Here is a 21,005-nt window from a genome sequence, read left to right on the forward strand (position 1 = left end):
CTTTTTTTTTTTTTAATTTAAATTTTTTCATTGTATCAAAAAAAACACAAAAATGAATGACGACGATGAAGAATTTCATTGTAGAGATATAAAAAACGATAGCAAGGATGACAATAGCGATAGCTATGAAGACGAAGATGAAGATGAAGAACCTTTTAAAAAACCAACAGACCAAAAAACCGATTCAGAAGTTATTGCTAAAGAAGATGATAAAATAGAGTTATCAAAAATAAAAGAAAGTCGTTACAATTCTAAAGTCGAAGATGATAATACTGACGATGAGGAGGAGGAAAGGGGATATCAAGAAAAAGAGAAGCAACCCCAAGAAAGTGAACAAGGAGATAGAGAATATGGACATTCAAAACCACATGATGATTATTCTGAAGACGAGAGAGAGGAGTCCACCCACGATGAAGACGAAACAGAAGAAGAAGGATTCATTCCCGATCCGCAGACACATGTTGTCACATTTATTTATGAGGATGATTTAACCGAACCTGTACTTTTAAAAGATAATATATTCGAAAGAGCCAAAGATTCACTACACTTGGATGCAATCCCAGATAAGTTGCCAGGTAGAGAGGGTGAAAAGGCACATATTCAAGCGTTTTTAGAACCAAAAATTAATTTAGGGGAATCAGGTGGTACGCTATATATTGCGGGTATGCCAGGTACTGGTAAAACAGCAACAGTCAAAGAAATTATAAAAAACCTACAAGTAAAAAGAAAGAAAAGTGCGATCAAGCTATTCAGATTCATAGAGATTAATTGTATGCAGCTTTCATACCCCGATCAACTCTATCAAACACTATATAGTAAATTACAATTTGGAAGGAGATCAGCTAGACCCAAAACAAGTGAAGAAGCACTCAGGCTACTCAAAAAAAGATTCAACTCCAACTCGGCCAAAAAGGATTTTGTTATTGTTTTAGTGGATGAGTTTGATTGCTTGTTAACGAAAAAAGAGCAAACTGTAATATACAACCTATTTGAATGGCCAAATAAACCAGCATCTAAATTTGTAGTCATAGCAATTTCAAACACAATGAATTTACCAGATCAATTATCGTCGCGTGTAAAGAGTAGAATGGGTCTTCAAAGACTTCCTTTTCAACCATACAATACACAACAGTTAGAAAGTATTATAAAATATAGATTGGGTGGATTGGAAGCATTTGATCAAGACTCAATTCAATTGGTAGCGAAAAGGGTCGCAACAGTTTGTGGTGATGCTCGTAGGGCTTTGGAGATTTGCAGAAAAGCAGCAACCATAGCACTCCAACAAAACGAACTCGATAATTTAGTTCAAAAAGTTACAGATACTCATATCGATGAAGTTTTCAAACAGTTTTCATTACCGATTAGAAGAAAATTAAATCAATTATCTTTATTTGAAAAATTATTCCTATACTGCGTATGTAAAGAATCAAAGCGTATAAATTCCCTCGAAGTAGTATATGGAGCTGTATATAGAAAGTTACAAGAAACCACTTTATCCAAAGGCATGTATTGTCCGACCGAGTCTGAAATACTCCAGCTTGCAGGTAGTCTAGGTGGTTACAAGTTAATATTATTTGAAGATGACAAACCAATTAATTGGGATCATTTATTAAAATTAAATATTTCTCAAGTAGATTTATTTTATGGTTTAGAAGAGGATGAAGATTTACAAACAATTATATAAATAGTTTTAATAAAAGACCCAATAAAAAACCCAATAAAAAATAAAAAAAGATAATACTATATTTTATTTTTACAATAATTTTAAAAGTACATTTTGTTTTTATTTATTTGATTTAATTTATATATATATATACTATGTTTTTACTATTTAAATTGGTGTTGATGGGGCTGAGGAGTATGGAGAATACGATGAAACTGGTGTTGATGGAGTTGATGTTGATAGAGATATATGGCCCATACTTTTTACATTATTATTATTATTATTACTACTACTATTATTATTGCTATTAAAATTTAATAAACCCATATTTAAACTATTATGATTACTATGATTGCTATTATTATTTAGTGTTGAATTATTGATGATAAATTTTTCTAAAAATTGTAATCTTTGTTTTAAATCTACAACTTCGGATGACAGTTGATTGACACGCTCTTCTAAATTTTGATAGCTGGTTTTACGTGGTAATGAAATTACAATTTCAATAACAATAATTTTTAATATAATATTTAGGCTATTGGTTTCTTTATTGTATTTAATTTTTTCTAATTCAAAGCTGTTGCAACTTTCTAGTGAGAATGCACGCTTTATTGTGCTTGCAAAAGTCTCTGCATTGGTAAATACTCCTTTTCCTATATCCACAATCTCGCTTGGTGTAAAAGTTTTATTATAATATTTTTCTTGATCATCTAAAAATTCCAAATAAAAATTATTATTTTCTAAAATTTTATATGTTATTTTATATTTTTGAAATGTTAAAATATTATTATTACTATTATTTGTCATTTTATTTATATATGTTATATTATATTATATATATATTATCTTTATTGTTATTATCTGTTGTTGTTTATTTAAAAAACCATTAATTTTTTATTTATTTAATTATTTATATTTATATTTATTTGTCTGTATATATTTATTTTAAACTAAATTAAAAAAAAAAAAATTAAAAAATTTATAAAATATTTTATAATAATTAATTTTTTTTCCCCATTTTTTTTTATTTTCTTAAATATTTTTACAATAAAGAAAAAAAAAAAAAAAAAAGATATTATATCATTTTTTTGTTTTTTAATTTTTTTTTAATTAGTTTTTTTTTTTGGATTGCTCTAAAACTTTGATTTAAATTAAAATTAATAAACATTTAATCATATATGTATAACAATATTAAAACAGTAATTGAAAAAACTATGGCGGTAATATTTAAAATGAAAGAGATCAAAGTTATGTGTGTGTGTGAACTAACACACAATGTAGAGTAAGTTAACACACACAACCAACCACATGCACACACATTCACCCATTTTCACACAGACTTACGCACATAATATTATAAATAATAAAAACAAATTAAAATAAAAAAAAATATTTGAAATGAGAAAAGTCAATTGCCTTTTGCATAGTTTATTAGAAATCAACAGTAGTTATTTTATATTTATATTTATTTTTATCATTTAATTTTTTTTTTTTTTATTTAAATTTTATTATTTTTATTTATAAATAAATAAAACAACAACATTACATTTGTTATTGTGTAAAAAATTTTTTTGTATGTAAAAACAATTTTTTTTTTTATTTTTTTTTATTCACTTAATTTAATTCATTCACACATACATTTGTTATATATAATAAAAAAAAATGAATAATAAAATATTATTTGTTTTTTTTATTTGTTTAATTAATATTTGTTTATCTTTAAATTTAGAAAATAAAGTAATTATTGCTCATACAAAAATTCCATTGTTTTGGAAAAATGAAAGGGATGTTTCAAGTTCAAATGATTTAATATCATTTAAATTTCTATTAAAACAAGTAATTATTATTAAATTAACAATAACTATAATATAATAAAAAGTTAATTATTAATTTTTTTTTTCAATAAAGAATAATTTAGATAAATTGAAATATTATTTCACCGAAGTTAGTAATCCAAAATCTGAATTATATGGCCAATTTTTATCAAGAGAAGAAATAAATGAAATCACTAGATCTGATGAAGTTCACTTTAGTAATGTGTTGGAATTATTGGAGCATCATGGGATTGGAGGTGATGAAATTCTAGTATTCAGTGACTATATCACCGTTACAACATCTTTAAAGAAAGCTGCCTCAATTTTTAGTACAAAGTTCTCTCAATATAGAAATTTAAAGAATGGTGTTGTTAGAAATAGAATTAGTGGCCCTGCTTATTTACCAAAGGAAATTGCCAATTCTATAGATTTTGTTACTGGTATCTCTGAATTGATTGATAGTAAAGTTAAGACACCACATCACGATCGTAAAGATTATGATGCCAGTGTAGGTGATGATATCCTTATCACTCCAAATGTATTAAAGCATTACTATAATGTCCCAACTAGTGTTATAGGTCACGATCCAAATAATCTCCAAGGTATTGCTGCTTTTACTGATTATTTTTCTGTTGGTGCTTTGGCTGAATTTGTAAAAGAATATGAATTACCAACCCCAAATGTCACAAGAAATGGTACTGATTGTTTGGGTAATGGCTGTGATCAATATGAAAGGTAAATATAAGCAATAATTGTCATAATTTTTTTTATTTACAATTTTTATTAATTTCAATTTATTATTATAGTGATTTAGATGTTCAATATATGACTGCTATGGGTATCGGAATCCCAACAGTTTTTATGGCTCATGGTGACGGAAAATGGATTTTAGATTTTACTCAAGATTTAATGGGAATTAGCAACCCACCACTTGTAAATTCTATTAGTTATGGGTAAGTATCAATTTTTTATTTTATTTTTTTTTAAAATTTAAATTATTAATTATTATTTTTTTCATAGTTGGGCCGAATTGTCACAATGTGATATTACCGATGGCTGTGGCCAATAGTAAGTAGACACATATATAATTAAATATTAATCGATACGGCACAATATATTAATTATATTTTTTAGTGGTTATAATTCTCAGCAGTATGTTGATAGAACAGATACTGAGTTCCAAAAACTTGGAACTAGTGGTATTTCGGTATTAGTTTCTGATGGTGACGATGGTGCACCATCTTTAGGTGGTGCTAGTGGAAACTGTCCTATTGATACAGGTACATATTGCCCAACTGGAGGATGTCAACATACCAAATCATATTGCAGCGAACTAACATTCCAAAGTACAAAGGACGGCTCCTTTTGTTTCTTCCCAATGGGTATTGGTGCAGATGCTTGTAGTAACTTTTTAAATGACCCATCATTACAAGATGCTATGAATGCATTCGCTCAAAAGAACTCAAAATGTAACTTGGCCTTTGAAAATGATAGAACTAATCTTCCACATGTTTATTCAGAATGTACATGTACCCAATTACAAAATGTAACCACCGAAGGATATACCATTGCACCATATCAATTCTATCAAGAAAATGGTGCCATATTTACTGGAGAATATCCAACCTCGAGTCCATTTGTAACCTCAGTTGGTGCCACCCAATTCCTTTCTAGAAACCAAAATATTTCCCAAGAAATTGTTTGTTCAATTCTTGAGGGTGCTAAAATCACCACTGGTGGAGGTTTTTCTGCATTCCAAAAACAAGAAGACTACCAAAATGAAGCAGTAAAAGGTTATTTATCCAATAACCAAGGTTCATTACCCCCATCATTTTCTTATGACCCTTCAATGAGAGCATATCCAGGTAAGTAATTTTTCTTTTTTGCAAATATAAACATTTATTAACGCTTTAATTTATAAATAATTAGATATTTCATTTGTTGGACATAATTATAATATTTATGCTAGTACAAATAATGGAGATTTAGATAAATGGTAATTTTATAGATAATAAAAATATTGGAAAATTAAAATAGTATTAATTTTTTTTTTATCAAAAATATAGTCCATGTAGCAACTTACCAGTAGACGGAACAAGTTGTTCATCACCAGCTTTAGCAGGTTTAATATCTTTAATTAATGATAAACTTTTAGCAAATGGTAAATCACCATTAGGATTTTTAAATCCACTTCTTTATCAAATGGCTCAAGAGTATCCACAAGCATTTAATGATATTACAGCTGGTAGTAATAGATGTAATAGAAGCTATTGTTGCAAAATGGGTTGGAGCGCAGCTGAAGGTTGGGACCCAGTATCAGTAAGTCATATATATAGCTAATTACAATTCCATTCATTATGAAAAATATTAATCATTTTTTTAAAATTCATTTTAGGGTCTTGGCAGTATTGATTTCCAGAGCTTTGAAAGCTATGTTCTTAAAATGAAAGGAGTTACTCAATAGTTTTTATTAAAATATTTTAAATAAAGTTAATTTTTTATTAAATAATTTTTAATTTATTTTTTTATTTTATATTTAGAATCTTTTATTTTTTTAAAAGTGAAAATTAAATACTTCTAAATTGATATTAAACTAAAATACAACAAAACTAATATAAAGCATTCTAATAAAAGCAGCACCAAAAAAGTTATTTTGAGATTGTGGCAATTTTGGAAGTGAATTTTGTTTTGATTTATTTCTAAAAAAAGTGAGTTAAAAATCACAATTAATTATTAAAATATATTATATTTTCATATATCAATAAATATTTTGGGTAAATTGGTAAGTGTAGTGATAATTTGTTTTTTTAGAAACTAATATTAGTGTTTATTTTATATAACTTGGTATGTGTTAATGAATGTGTTTTTTTTTTTTTTTTTAGAAATTATTATAAAAGATACTATATTTGTGTTTATTTTATTATAATTAAACTATTTTTGATATAAAATTCATATACATTTTGTATACCCAAAATAAAAAAAATGATATTATTTAAAAAAAAATTAAATATTAAATAAAAAATATTTTAAATTAATTTTTTTTTATTTGAAATTATATTTTTATTTTTCATTTACATATTTTATATTGCATATTTTATTCGTTTTATTTTATCAAATTTTTTATCGCATTTAATAATTTTTATATCACAACTTTATATATTTTATACATTTTACACTTATTTATATCAATTTCCACATTTATCAATTTTTACAACTTATATATATCAATTCTTTTATTTTTTTAAAATTATATTCAAAATGAAATACAATAAGCAGCATTTAATAGATTTAACAAAAGATTTATCAATAAAATTAAATTACGCAAGAGGCTTAAATATTGCCTTCTTTAATGAAGGAATAAAAACAGCCAGAAAAGTTATCAAGGAAATAACAATTTTAGAAATTTTAGCAGGAATAGAAGTTTCCACCATAGAACCAACTACTTTGGTTTTAAATTATTTAGTCAGCAATAATATAGTCAATGAAGAACAACAACAAGATCAAGAACAACAAAAAGATCAAGAACAACAAGAAGAAGATCAAGAACAACAAGAAGAAGATCAAGAACAACAAGAAGAAGATCAAGAACAAGAAGAAGATCAAGAACAAGAAGAAGATAAAGAACAAGAAGAAGATCAAGAACAAGAAGAAGATAAAGAGCAAGAAGAAGATCAAGAACAAGAAGAAGATCAAGAACAAGAAGAAGATCAAGAACAAGAAGAAGATAAAGAACAAGAAGAAGATCAAGAACAAGAAGAATTAAATGAACAAGAAAATGTTAATAATGAAAATCAAAATAATTTAATTCAAGAAAATAATCAAATTATCGATGTTCATACTGTAGAAGATGAACCAATTTACGCTACCCCATCTCCACAACAACAAGAACAAAACCAAGTTCAAGAAGATGAATCATCAGATGGTGATAATGATGACTATGATTATAATTGGAGATGCTACCAAACTCCAATTACCCCACCTCCATCACCAACACCAATTCCAACACCATTTGAAAATACCCCACCTCAAGAAAATAATCAACAAGAGGTAATTAACTCACCATCACAACAAGAATCAAGCCAAGATAGTGACCTTGAAATCTATGCCAATTGGAAATCATTCCAAACCCCAAATTCACCACCAAGATCAGATCAAAGCGAACAAGATCAAAATGAGGTCCAAGAGCAAGAATTAGTCCATAATAATCAAGAACAAGAACAAATCCAAATTAATCAAGAACAAAATCAAGAACAAGTTAATCAAGAACAAGTTAATCAAGAACAAGTTAATCAAGAACAAGGACAAATCCAAATTAATCAAGAACAATCCAATCACCATGAGGAAGAACAAAATGGACAATTCAATAATGAAAATCAAGAAACCGAAGAAAATCAACAATTATCTCATCATAATGAAAATGAAGAACAAGATGCAGAAAGATCCAACCAAAATGTACCATTTTCACAAATTTCAGAACAATCAATGGATGAAGAAGAAAATGAAATCATTTTTGGATATACTTGGAGAACATTATTCCAAGATAATTTTCAAGAAGAAGAGGAAAATAATTCAGCCAATGAAAATAACCAAAATGATGAAAATGATGAAGATGACCAAGTAGTTCCAGAAATTAATGAAGATTTATTTAATATTGAAGTAGAGGATGAAGAATTAAGCCAAGAAAGTCAAGAACCAATACAAGTTCCTTTACCACAATATAATGAGAATGAAGAAGAAGAACCAATCCATGTTTCTCCCCCATACTTTTATGAAGAAGAAGAACCAATTTATTCCACTCCTCCACAAGAAACAAATCAACAACATCAAAATGCTAATGAAGTACAAGTAGAACAGTTTCAACAATTTTTCCAACAAGTAGAACAGCAACCATTAGAACAACAGCCATTAGAACAGCAACCATTAGAACAACAACCATTAGAACACCAGCCATTAGAACACCAGCCATTAGAAGAACAACCATTAGAACAACAACCATTAGAACAACAACCATTAGAAGAACAACAATTAGAACAAAATATATTAGAATCTCACCAAGAGGGTCAGAACCAAAACCAAAATGATCAAGCAGAACAATTCCCTCCAACTCAATCACCACCACACCAAGATGAAGAATTCACTCCAACACCAGTTTTAGAACAACCACAAGCTCCACAAAGAAATGTTCATTTCAATCTTGATTTGAATATCTATTATGAACCTATACCAACACCACCACTTACCCCAACACCACCACTTACCCCAACCCAAGAAGAATAATATAATAAAGAATCACCAGCAGTCAATAAACAATAATCAATAATCAATAATCAATAATCAATAATCAATAATTAATAATCAATAATCAATAATCAATAATCAATAATCAATAATCAATAATCAATAATCAATAATAATAATAATAATAATAACAACAATAATAATAATAATAATAATAATAATAATAATAATAATAATAAAAAAAAAAAAAAAAAAATTTAATGTAAAGCTATCCAGTGTACCACAAGTCGAGTCCAGAAGAGTAGTAGCCGCTAAAAAACTGGATAATGTCAGGTATTTCCTTAATTGGAGGTATCTGGCGTTATCTAAGTTTCCTCATCCAGGGAGGGTGAGGTTTTGCCATTTTTTTTTTAAAAAACGATAGAGGGAACAATTATCTATCTAGTGGTACCTTAATTAGACCCTCTAACCCAAATCATCAAAAGTTGGATTGATTTAAAGTTTTTTTTTTCTATGCAACGCCATATAAAATTTTTTAAAAAAATGCTTAAAAAACCCCAAAATATAATCCAAATTTTTCCATATAAAATTTTTTTTTTTTTTTTTTTTTTTTTTTTTTTTTTTTTTTTTTCCAAAAATTTAAAAAAAAAAAAATTTTTAAAATTTAAAAAAAAAAAAAAAAAAAAAAAAATTTAAAAAAAATATAAATTAAATTTTTTTTTTTTTAAAAATATCTTATATACAGAACAACTCCTTCATTAAACCATGCAGGTTGAAAAATCCAATTAAAGGATATAATAATCAAAACTTTAAATCAACACCACAATAAAATATCAAATTATAGGTAAGTTTTAATTTTTTTATTTATTTTGTATTATTCTTTAGCAAAACCACTTTATAAAAAATTTCATCATGATTTTTCCCATAGATCAAACGCCAGCATAAGAGATAAAGAAAATATGAAACAATTTTGAATTACCACAAATGTTAAAAAAGCCAAAACACAATCATATACAATGAAAAAAGTTTAAGATTTTAGAAAATTATAGTTTGTTGAAAATAGTTTATGATGGCCCAGTTATTTTGCTCCTAATTAATTGTAACCATTAAATGATTCTAAAAATAACATGGAAAAAATAACAAAGACAATTAGTTTTACCACATCAAAATCAGTACAAAAAATCAACATCAACATCAAAGCAACAAAAATAACAATAATGCTATTTTAAATTAAAAATAATAAAAACTATTATAACCTTGATAAACCAAAACTTTTTAACAATTTAATTCTTAATTTATAATATTTTTATTAATTTTACTTTTTAAATTTATATATTTAAATTTCTAATCCCTTTAATTTATTATATATAATACATATATACATACATATCGAATGAAACAATACTAAAAAATATTAAAGACCAATTGTAGGAAACTTGGAAACAAATATTTTGACGAAAAATGTAACAAACCAAATTAATTGACAAAAAATACAACCATTAACTATTTATTAAATGATAGAATTATTAGTATAGATCAAAAAACCCCAAGTCATTTATCTCTCTAATTATACAAAGAACAACCCTTAGTAGAACCAAAGACCAATGTAGATACATTATCATAATCAGTCAAAGAAGATACAACTAACAGTAATGCTAAAACATCCACAGATCAATCTACCAAAGCACCCCCATCATACCACTCGAGTTAAAAAAAATATAATTATAAAATTAATAAAAATATAAAAACTAAATCTTTATAATTAAAAATAAATAAAATGATATAATTAAATCTTTGGCCATAGTCAGAATATTAAAATTGAATAAAAATTATAATGGATCCTTTTAAAAAAAAAACATACACATACAAAATCATATCACATGAATATACACATACATACTCATACTCATACTCATATTATTAGTGTAAGATAGTATTTTTTTAAATAAAAATTTAAAAAGTAGTTGGGTTAAGTGATTGTTGTAAATTTATAAATAAGTGTTTTCTCCTTTCCCATTGAAAGAGATGTTAATAGGGCGATCTATTATCTCTAACCCTATTTCTTTTAGTACTTGAGGGGCTTGAGCACAAGAATTATTAACTATAAGAATATTGCTGGTTTACCAATTTTCCTTAATACAAATCAAAGAGAAAAAATGCAATGCTTTAATTACAAATATTCGACCTTTGCCCTATTACCATGAGATATATGTATATAGTAGTTAAATTTTCCCCACTATCATCGGAAGCTGGATCGATAGTATGAACATAATTGGTATTTAAGAGGATAACTAATAACTCTCTAGAGTGAATTTCTGGGTCATCATAGGTTTTGAGTAAAAGTGGAACGTGGACTTGGATTCCTAGATTTCTAATTACTGAACCAATGTGGGAAAGAGCTTGGCAGCCTCTTGAGCTTTGGTATGAGTATCATTTAATACATTAGTGAGCTTTGGTACAATGGTTGGGAGACAAGTTGAAAGTTGTTTTGGAGCAAAGAAAGCCATGGCACCTAAAAGTTCAATTAAACCTTCTTTATTTCTCCATGAACTATCATCAAGGGCTTTCAAGAGAGCTGGTAAATTTTAACACCATGACCTGATAATTGTGACATAGTAGCTTTGGTATCTCTAACCTCACCAACATTATCACCAAAACAAACTAAAAGTTTTGGAAGAATGTGAATGACATATGGTTCAAAAACACGACCAATGGTATTGCAAAGACATTCAAAGGCAAAAAGGGCACCTTGTCTTGAAGTTGGATGTTTCTTATCTTCAATACAGGATTTAAGGGAATCTAAAATACCAAGATTCTTTAATGAACTGATACCAAGACCCTTATCAGTACCGACTAAACCAAAAGCAGCAACTCTACTACCAGCATAAATATTGGATGATGATTTTAAGTTTTCTATAAGGATTGGAACTAATCTACTGCCTTGTTCTTTGAAGCTAGAAATTAATTGAGAAATGCATTTTGAAACACTGACTTGGACATTCTCTGATGGAGTTGAAAGAGCAATGACCAATTTATCAATGATAGATGTGAAACTTGCACTCTTTGGATCCATATGTTTAGCCAAAGCACCCATAAATACATAGGAATTTGTGGTTGGATTGTTGATATCTTGGGTAGTTGAATGATGTGGGTTCATTGGATAGTTTGAACCCCAAGCTGCAACAAATAAATAAGACTTCACATTATTACTCAAAAAACATAGTTTAATTATGACTCGGCAAAGCAACCTCCTCAAAAATTAATATAGATAAAACATCTTGATCAATCATTATTGGTGACTGTGGGAATCATTATTCACCAATACCAATTGCTAAAACACCACAACGATACCCTGGTTATTATTTCGACAACAATGGTTCTTTGAAAATTACATGTATTGCTCAAAATTATCCGCGCATCATGGATATTAAAAAATACAAATTCATTTTTAAAAAGTAACTTTATAATGGAAAGTATCTCAAAAAAAAAAAAAGAAAAAAAGAATTTTATATTTTATATTTATTTTATATTTATTTTTAATTTAGTTTTAAGTTGTTTGAATCAAAGCCAAGCATTTGACAAGTTTTTTCCCATAATTTTAATGAATTGCTTGGATCTTGAGCAAATTTTGATGTCTGTGTAATCTGGGTAATATTTAAGTATTTTCCTTTGATATTTGACTTGTTTAAAGCTAATTCGGCCAAGCCTCTACCCATATCATCCAAATTGTCACCAATCAAATAAGTTAAAAGTGCAGTGAAACCTCTAGCAAACCAATTATATTCGTGTGCTAATGAAGTCATAGTGAAACCTGGATGAAGGGCATTTACTTTAATAGAACTTTCGGATTGGTCTAATTTTTTTTGTAACTCTTGGGCAAATAATAAATTGTATAGTTTTGATTTTGAATAGCTGTTGGTGCTTGAATAATCTGATTCAGTTTCATTGCCTAATTCTTTATCAAAATCCAAAGACCCAATATAGCTGTGCATTTTAGAAGAAACAATTACGATATTACCACCACCTTCGAGTTTTGATTTGTTTAAATTTGGTAATAATAATAAGGTTAATAATGAAGTTCCTAAATGATTTGTTCCCATTGTTAATTCATAGCCATCAGAGTTTTTTCTAAATTCATTTGTTAATATACCGGCATTATTAACTAAAATATCCAATGGTTCATTTAGTGAGTTAAATTCGTTTACAAATGATTTAATTGATTCCTGAGATGATAAATCCATTTTCATTAATTTTAAATCTGCATTGGGGTTTATTTGTTTTAATTCTTCAATAACCTTTTCACCTTTTTCTAAATTTCTAACTGGCAATATAATTTTTGTGTTATCTTCTTTAACCAAATAATTCAAAGCATTTCTACCAATACCATCTGAACCACCAGTTAAAATTATTACTTTTTTATTATTATCTGTATTTGACATTTTTTATTAATTATTAGTTTTCGTTTAAACAATATAACAATTAAATTTTTGTTTAAATAAAAAAATTAAAAAAAAATTAAAAAATTAAAAAAAAAATTAAAAAAAAATAAAAATAAAAATAAAATTAAAAAAAAACTGAAATAGAAATCTAAAGCTTAAGAATAATTTTTTTAACACCTAATTGATAGATCGCATAAAATTTTCTTTGAAATTATTTATTAATAAATTAATTTATTTAAATTAGAAAAAAAAAAAATTAAAAAGGTTAAATTATTTGTACAGAAATTATATATTAATTAGGTGTTAAAAAAATTATTCTTAAGCTTTCTAAATTGCGGTTTCAATAATTTGTTATTTATAATCTTCCATGTAATCCATATCAGGGTTAATACCAAAGTTTTTATCGAAATCTTCGCCACGAATCGCAAATTTTTTATCGCAATACTGTCTTAAACTTGAAATGTTATCGGTGTATCTGTTTACAGCAGCAATTGCTGTTTTTACATCCTTCTTTAATTGTTCCATTAATTCTGAATCTGCATAATTTGTTAACTCTTCTTTAAATTCTTTATTATCATCTTTAAGTTTTTGTAATTTTTCTATATCCTTTGTTCTTTTTTCCTATATAAAAATAATAAATTTATTAGTTATTACATTTTGAATGAAAATAAAAAAAAAAAAAAAGAAAACTTACAGAATCGATTCTTTCACCTTTTAACTTCTCAATATTTTTTGTTTCATTCAAAATCTTTTCTTTTGTGTTTTTTAATTCTTCAGTAAGTTCTACTATTTTGTCCTTTTTTTGATCAAATTCAAAACTTGCAAATGCCCAATAATAGGTTGAACTACCCATTTTTTCTGAATTTACAATACCATCTTCGACTAATGACTGAATAGTTTCTTTACATTGAACCTGTGCTATAATAAACTGAATTAATATTGATTCGCTTATCTATATCTTTAAAGATAAAATAAAAGTCTTACTTAAACCTGTGTATTTTGATGCCTCCGCTTCAATTTCTTTGGATGAGTAAATGGTTGGCTAAAATATAAATTTATTAGTAATCGTTTTATATATATACTTTTTTTGTTTTTATACCTACACTCATATGAAAAAACTCTTTAATTTTTTCTTTTTTTTCTTCTGGTGATAAACCTTTTCTTCTTGTTGACATTTTATTTATCTGCAAATATTGTATATGTTATAAAATTAAAAATTGTAATATTTTAATATTAAAAAATGAAAAAAAAATGAAAGAAAAAATTAAAAATTAAAAAATGATTTTATTTTTTTTTAATTTTTTTTTTATTTATATAATTTTGAATTTTCTGGGTATTTTGTAAAAAAAAAGAAATAAAAAAAAATAAAAAAAAAAACTAAAATAGGAAATAAATAAAATGGTCATTTAAAATAATATTTGTTTAAAAAAAAAGAATTTTATTTTTTATTTAAATAAATATATATTGTTTTTTTTTTTTTTTTTTTTTTTTTTAAGCGTTTTGTTCAAAATAAAAATCTACATCTACAATTAATTTACCATCTTTTTCGGTTTGAGAAATAATTTTACCAATTACACTTGATGGGAGTGATTTACAGTTGTCTTTAAAGGCATTTAAGGTTTCGCTTGAAAGTTCAACCATTTTACCAGTCTTTCTATCTATACGTTGGTAAACACTGCCAGATTTAACGAAACGATTAATGGCATCTAAATAAGTTTCATCGGTTGGGTCAGAAGGATCTCTTTGTCTATCTTGATCATTAATTCTCATTTCTAAAGTTTTATTGGTAGTTTCCAAATTTCTAATTTTTTGAGCTAATTGATCAATGATTTGATCCAATTTCTTATTTGAGGAACCAAATGTATAAGTTGTAGTATTGCCAGAAGTTTGAGCTTCGGAAATTAATTTTGGTAAGTGGGAAGAGGATGATGATGATGATGATGATGAAACTGGTGGTATACGAGATGACGACGATGACGATGTTGATGGGGTAATTGATGAAGAGTTGTTATCGGAATGAGATAAAGTTAATAATTTATTAATTAAATCATTAGTTAAATCCAAACCTTCATTATCAATTGAAATTTCATCCTTTTCGAAATTGGCTGTGGCGGCATCAACTTCGATATCAACGACACTATATGATTTTGGAATACTACCCAATTGGCAACGGTCAATAAAAGATCTTTCATCTTCATTAATTTCTATATCAGCTAAGAGATCTTTCATTTCATCCATGACAAGACTGATATCAAAGCCTATGAATTGGAGTAAACGAATAACATCATATTTTTGATTGGCAATGGCTTTATGGATACAGAACTCTTCGTCAGAATCTTGTTCATAGAGGTCGAACTGTCTGATATTTAAAAGACGATTGACAATCTTAACGCTACCAATGGCACAAGCTAAATGGAGAGCATTGGCTTCGTAATTATATGATTGAAGGGTGATTGAAGATATTAATTCTTCTCTTTCTTCTTGATTTAATGGGCTACCAGCACTCTTTGAATGTCTTTCCCAAAGATCTACCAATGAAGAAACACCAGATTCGTCAGCATGCATAATTGAGTAGTGGAGTGGAATATAACCTCTTGCATCTTGTTTACCAAACATTTGTGGATATTTATTTAAAATCATTAAAAGATTAGAGCTACCTTTAATTTCAGACAACATATGTACAATGTATTTACCAAAGTGATTTGGTGTGAATACAGCATCTTTTAATTCCTCTTCATTCTTTTCTTCAAAGTGAGAAACAAGTCTGCTAAAGAATTCGTTGTTATCACTTGGTGAAGCATAGGCGGCATAGTGTAAAGCATTGAAATGAGCTTTATTCATAATACTTAATTTGGTGTTAATTAAAAGTAATTTGTTAAAGGTTGGTTTGTCATTTAATAAAATTGAGTACATTAATAATGAATCACCAGTTGATTCATTAGTAATATTTCTATATGTTTCATATTTTGAAAGATCTGAATTTGGACAATTTGAAATTTCTTTATAAATTCTATAGAATTGATTGTTTACAGTATCTGCAATATTTACACTATATTGGTAATAGAAATTACCTCCACTACCACTACCACCACCACCAGTACTACTATTGTTACTATTATTACCACCACTATTGTTATTGTTATTACTTGGTCCATTATTACCACTACCACCATTATTGTTATGATTACCACTATTGTTGTTTGAATTATTATTATTGTTACCACCACTATTACCACCACTGTAATTATTTATTAATGTAGAGTCGATAATGGTATTATCAGTATAGAAAATTTCACAAGAATCTTCATCATTTAAATTCTTTATTAATTGAGGGGTAATATCTTCGTTCTTCTTTAAATAAACAGCATAGATTTTATAAATACCGGCAATTAAAGCTGGAGTTTCAATGTTGATTGACCATTCAGAGGTCCAGCTGCTCTTGTTTGGTCTATCTTCATAAACACAGTTACCATGTTGATCAACAAAAACAATTATAAGTGGATGTGCATCACCATGTTTGAAGAAAGATGAATTTAATTCTAATTTTGATACTCTAGCAAGTGGATTGACTAAATGTGGTGAAACAAACTCGATCTTTGGATTTGGTAAAGAACTGGTATGATAGCAGTAACGAATGTTATTTGAAATAATATTGGTTAAATATTTTGGATTACCATCGGCATCCTCAGTAAATAGATCGTATCTAATCTTGAAGAAATCAGTTTTTTCATTACCCTTTGGCTTTTCAATTTTAATATTAAAAGTGCAATAACCGTCATAGTCGAAATTCTCTTTGGTGTAATCGATTTTGAATTTATCCTTTTCAGTTAAACGAGCAGTGACCCAAAAATTGGAGTAATCAGAAACGCCACCAGTTGGTAAATTTAATTTTATAACAGTTGGTGGTGTGATAATGTGGTTATTTGTAACAGAGTTTGGTTCTGGAATTAAATCTCTTGGAAGGAATTCAATCTTTGGTTCGCTGTAGAATGATGGTGGAGACTTTTTGTGAAGCTCGATTGCTCTTCTGCATTTTTCAGAACTCTTTTCTTTTTGTGTTAATTCCTTTGATTTTGAATTGGCCTTGGCTGATGAATTGGTAGTATATGGATCTTTTTTATTTGATAATGGAGATGAACTTGTTTTAGTTGGTTTCTTTTTATTTCTCTTTAAATCTTCGTCGACAAAATTTGGTTCAATTTTACTATACATTTGTTGGAATTGAGCATTAGATCTGTTCATTCTTGAAAGAATTTGATCGTCTATGTTGAGAGTGTATGGTGATGTTGGAATTGATGATCCATTATTTTGTGAAAGTGGTGATGATGGGTAATCAATTATACCACCTAAACTATTTGGATGATTGTTTTGATGATGAGCCATATTTGTATTATGATGAACACCGCCACCGTTAATAATAGTTGGTACTAAATAATTATTACCATTATTGTTATCTATAAAATGATTTGGAATTTGTTGTTGTGGTGATAATGGTTGTTGTGGGGATAATGGTTGGTGTTGAATTTGATGTTGGAATGAATTACTATGAATATTTAAAATATTAGTTGGTGGAGTATGATGATGTTGATGACCGTGGGTATGGTGATGTTGATGACCGTGGGTATGGTGTTGTTGATGGTGATGTTGTTGTTGTAATGAATCTTGTGATGGACTTGGAACATTAAAACTATTGTCGTATTGTTGATTATTTTGTCCAGTTTGATATTGTGGTAAACTTTGTGGTGGTGAAATTGGTTGTTGGTATTGATTAGAAACCATTGTTGGTGTATTAAAATTTGAAATTGAATGTGAATCAACTAATTGCAATGTTGATGATGGTGAGTTAGATGATGACATTGGTCCACAGCTTGGAAATAATTGTGCTTGAATTTGTGAAAACCCAAAACTACCATTGCCACTATTTTGAACTGAACCAGCACTTCCAATAACCTCATCATTAATATTATATGATGTAAAATCTAAAATAAAAAAAAATAAAAAATTTATTAATATATATTAATTTTTTTGAAAAATTATTTAAATTGGGGGAAGGGGGAATTTATTAAAAAAGAAAAAACCAACACACCCATAGAAAATATATTTTTACATACCAGCATCGTTTAAAGATGTGTATTTTTCAATAACTCTTTGGTCTAACAATGATTGGATTTCCTGATTCATTTTTTTTTTTTATTGATTATGTTTTATGGTTTTTAAAAAAAAAAAAATTTATTTAACAAAAAAAAAAAATTATGATTTATATTTTTTTGGTTAGGAGAAATTGGGATTTATAAATGTAATATTACTGATATTTTGATATATTAATTTTTTTTTATAATGATATTATTATATTATTTTTTCTTTATTATATTATTTTTATTTTTATTTGATTTTTTAAAAAATTAACTATTGTGTTAAATTTTATATAATCAAGATTGTGATGAATGGAAAAAAAAAAACAGAAAGAAGGATTATAATATAAAAAATATTAAAAAAAAAAAAAAAAAAAAAAAAAACAAACTGAATTTTTGAAAAAAAATTAAAAAAAATAAATAAAAATTAAAAAAAAATTAAAATAAAACACTTAAAAAAAAAAGTTATTTACTCATAAATTCAAACAAATTATATTTGTATGTATTTTTCCAATACAAATTTGAATAAATAAATAAATGAGAAAGAAAAATTTTCTCTATTTATTGCGCATTATAAAAAAAGAAAATATTTTCACAAAAAAAAAAAAAAAAAAAAAAAAAAGAGTGTTACCCAAATAAACAAACCACACCCAAATTAATAAACCAGTTAATGTGGTATTAACTGACACAGACCATTTTTATTTTAGTTTTAGAGTTGTGTTTTACTTTAACCTTTTTTTATAGTTTAAAATTTTCTTTTGAATTTTTAAAAAAAAAAAAAAATAAAAAAAAATTTTTGAGATAATTGATTTTATTAAATTTAAATTATATTTATTTAATTGTAATTTTTTTATTTATTCACTTTTAAAAAAATTCTAATTTTTTTTTAAAATAAAAAAGTTTGTTTTTAAATTAATTACCATATTAGATCTATTAAGGCTTATTAAATTGGGTTTTTTTTTTGAATAGTAAATATATTTGTAAAATATTCTTTATTATTATTATAATTTTAAATTATTTTATTTTAGATTCAAGGATTTATAATATATAAATTTAAGTCGCTTAATTTAATTCTCCTTGGTTAAGTTGTTAAGATTAAAACTTAATTTATTTTTAAACCCACCCCTTTTTTTATATAAATTTATTTTATTTATTTAAAAAAAAAATTTTAAAAAAAATAAATAAAATTTTATTTATTTTTAAACAAAATAACAATATAATTCATTTTAAAAGGGTTTCGTGCAAACAATGGGCCATCAACTTTTTGTATGTAAAGTTAAATACCGACAAACATAATGGTTGTGCATTCTACCAAGTACAAAATAATAATGTATATTGTTTGGTATTTCAAAGAGCAGTACTTGGAACTGTAAATAGTATTACCATGTTCCATTTTTTTATTCTATTTATAAAAAAATTTTCAATACTTTATTTTTTATAAAAAATATAGTATGAATGTATGTGGGATATTATGTGAGTATTTGCGAGTGGTATCAAGTGAGTATTGTGTAAAATTTTAATGTTATTGTGTTTGATTTCCAATAGCATCATTTTTTTTTTAATTTAATTCTTTTTAATTCTAATTGTAAATAATAATAATAACAACAATAATTTGAGTCAGCAGCAATACAATGTCCTTAAAAACTGACTAAAAAAAAAAAAAAAATGATGAATAAAAAAAAGAAAAAGAAATTTCGATTTATTAATAATTAATTTTTAAAAATAATTATTTAATCTAAAAAATTAACCAAGAGAGCTCGACAGAAGCAAGGAAATCAGACATGCAAGAATTGCGCAGTTGGGGTTGTATTGGAAAAACCTTTGGTGACAGCCTTAGCTTCAACATCGATACTCACACCAATATGTTGTTCTGACATATATTTGACCCAGTTAATTTTTGATTAATAATTGTGAAAAGGTATTAAACTCTGTAAAAAATTTGGTGGCTGGTGGTTGTATAGCTTCACCTTTATAGTTTTTAATAGTTTTATCTATTATTTGTAAACTACAAAAGAATTGAAGACACTCGACTCTATTTGATCTGAAGGCCTTGAAAATTGGAGTTTCACCTTCTAAATCTTTTGAATTTAAAGTTTTGGTACTGTATGCAATAATTTTCTTACAGACTGCAAGATTACCCAAGCTGGATGCCCAATGAAGAGGTGTAAGACCATTAGAGTCACGGAATAGGAACATATCGATGGCCTTTGTATCTCTTTTGTTCATTTGTCTTTGGAAATCTAGCATTACATCTATCATCTTGCATTCTGCGTCAAAAGCAGAGTAATGAATAGGATAGAGACCACATTTATCACGTTGAAATAGTATTTCTGGATATTTTGAAACCAAATGAACCAACATAGAGACGTTCTTTTGCTCTACACAAAAGTGGCCCAAGCCCATTCCATTATAATCGACCATAAATGGATTACCACCAAACTTTAGAATCATATCCAAGAATTCAAAGTTGATTTTATAAGTTGGAGCCAAATGAATTGGAGTTTGGCCTTGATTATTTCTTGCATTTGGATCTTTTTGATTTACTAAATAACCATAGAAATAATTGATTTTATTTGCACCAATAGCACCATGACCAACAGAATTATTTTCCCCGTCCACTCTATCATATGCAATACTTCCCAATTCATTTTTTTTACCGCTTTTAATTTCTGGTGGATAAAGAATTGAACGATAGTCTGATGTATCCTCTCTAATTGAT

General features: G+C 26.7%; 9 protein-coding genes across 9 annotated transcripts; 3 read left to right on the top strand and 6 right to left on the bottom strand.

Annotated features, from left to right (window-relative positions):
- Positions 1 to 52: 52 nt before the first annotated feature.
- Positions 53 to 1,684, top strand: DICPUDRAFT_77605 (uncharacterized protein; the record flags this gene model as incomplete). The annotated part of the gene is made up of 1 exon (XM_003286687.1): positions 53 to 1,684. One exon carries the CDS (start codon positions 53 to 55, stop codon positions 1,682 to 1,684), a length of 1,632 nt encoding a protein of 543 aa, XP_003286735.1.
- A 147-nt stretch (positions 1,685 to 1,831) lies between these two features.
- DICPUDRAFT_77606 (uncharacterized protein) lies at positions 1,832 to 2,470 on the bottom strand (the record flags this gene model as incomplete). The annotated part of the gene is made up of 1 exon (XM_003286705.1): positions 1,832 to 2,470. One exon carries the CDS (start codon positions 2,468 to 2,470, stop codon positions 1,832 to 1,834), a length of 639 nt encoding a protein of 212 aa, XP_003286753.1.
- Positions 2,471 to 3,189: 719 nt separating this feature from the next.
- DICPUDRAFT_46984 (uncharacterized protein) lies at positions 3,190 to 5,996 on the top strand. The gene is made up of 8 exons (XM_003286688.1): positions 3,190 to 3,499; positions 3,572 to 4,212; positions 4,284 to 4,430; positions 4,498 to 4,545; positions 4,612 to 5,342; positions 5,407 to 5,473; positions 5,544 to 5,796; positions 5,873 to 5,996. Exons 1-8 carry the CDS (start codon positions 3,326 to 3,328, stop codon positions 5,939 to 5,941), a joined length of 2,130 nt encoding a protein of 709 aa, XP_003286736.1. The 5' UTR covers positions 3,190 to 3,325; the 3' UTR covers positions 5,942 to 5,996.
- Positions 5,997 to 6,735: 739 nt separating this feature from the next.
- Positions 6,736 to 8,754, top strand: DICPUDRAFT_150739 (uncharacterized protein; the record flags this gene model as incomplete). Its single annotated transcript, XM_003286689.1, has 1 exon — positions 6,736 to 8,754. One exon carries the CDS (start codon positions 6,736 to 6,738, stop codon positions 8,752 to 8,754), a length of 2,019 nt encoding a protein of 672 aa, XP_003286737.1.
- Positions 8,755 to 11,281: 2,527 nt separating this feature from the next.
- Positions 11,282 to 11,872, bottom strand: DICPUDRAFT_77609 (uncharacterized protein; the record flags this gene model as incomplete). Its single annotated transcript, XM_003286706.1, has 1 exon — positions 11,282 to 11,872. One exon carries the CDS (start codon positions 11,870 to 11,872, stop codon positions 11,282 to 11,284), a length of 591 nt encoding a protein of 196 aa, XP_003286754.1.
- Positions 11,873 to 12,223: 351 nt separating this feature from the next.
- DICPUDRAFT_91788 (uncharacterized protein) lies at positions 12,224 to 13,175 on the bottom strand. Its single transcript, XM_003286707.1, has one exon. It carries the CDS (start codon positions 13,152 to 13,154, stop codon positions 12,252 to 12,254), a length of 903 nt encoding a protein of 300 aa, XP_003286755.1. The 5' UTR covers positions 13,155 to 13,175; the 3' UTR covers positions 12,224 to 12,251.
- A 330-nt stretch (positions 13,176 to 13,505) lies between these two features.
- On the bottom strand, positions 13,506 to 14,329 carry DICPUDRAFT_77611 (uncharacterized protein; the record flags this gene model as incomplete). The annotated part of the gene is made up of 4 exons (XM_003286708.1): positions 13,506 to 13,775; positions 13,849 to 14,072; positions 14,139 to 14,196; positions 14,258 to 14,329. The coding sequence occupies 4 exons, from the start codon at positions 14,327 to 14,329 to the stop codon at positions 13,506 to 13,508; spliced, it is 624 nt and encodes a 207-aa protein (XP_003286756.1).
- Positions 14,330 to 14,657: 328 nt separating this feature from the next.
- DICPUDRAFT_14937 (uncharacterized protein) lies at positions 14,658 to 17,909 on the bottom strand (the record flags this gene model as incomplete). The annotated part of the gene is made up of 2 exons (XM_003286709.1): positions 14,658 to 17,500; positions 17,564 to 17,909. Coding segments are annotated over 2 exons (3,189 nt in total), but the record flags the coding sequence as incomplete, so codon positions are not given.
- A 2,044-nt stretch (positions 17,910 to 19,953) lies between these two features.
- Positions 19,954 to 20,788, bottom strand: DICPUDRAFT_91789 (uncharacterized protein). The gene has a single exon (XM_003286710.1). The coding sequence runs from the start codon at positions 20,735 to 20,737 to the stop codon at positions 20,177 to 20,179; it is 561 nt and encodes a 186-aa protein (XP_003286758.1). The 5' UTR covers positions 20,738 to 20,788; the 3' UTR covers positions 19,954 to 20,176.
- Between the last annotated feature and the right edge of the window lie 217 nt (positions 20,789 to 21,005).

The sequence above is a fragment of the Dictyostelium purpureum genome, assembly GCF_000190715.1.
Source record: "Dictyostelium purpureum unplaced genomic scaffold DICPUscaffold_78, whole genome shotgun sequence".
In the NCBI taxonomy this organism is placed as follows: Eukaryota; Evosea; class Eumycetozoa; order Dictyosteliales; family Dictyosteliaceae; genus Dictyostelium; species Dictyostelium purpureum.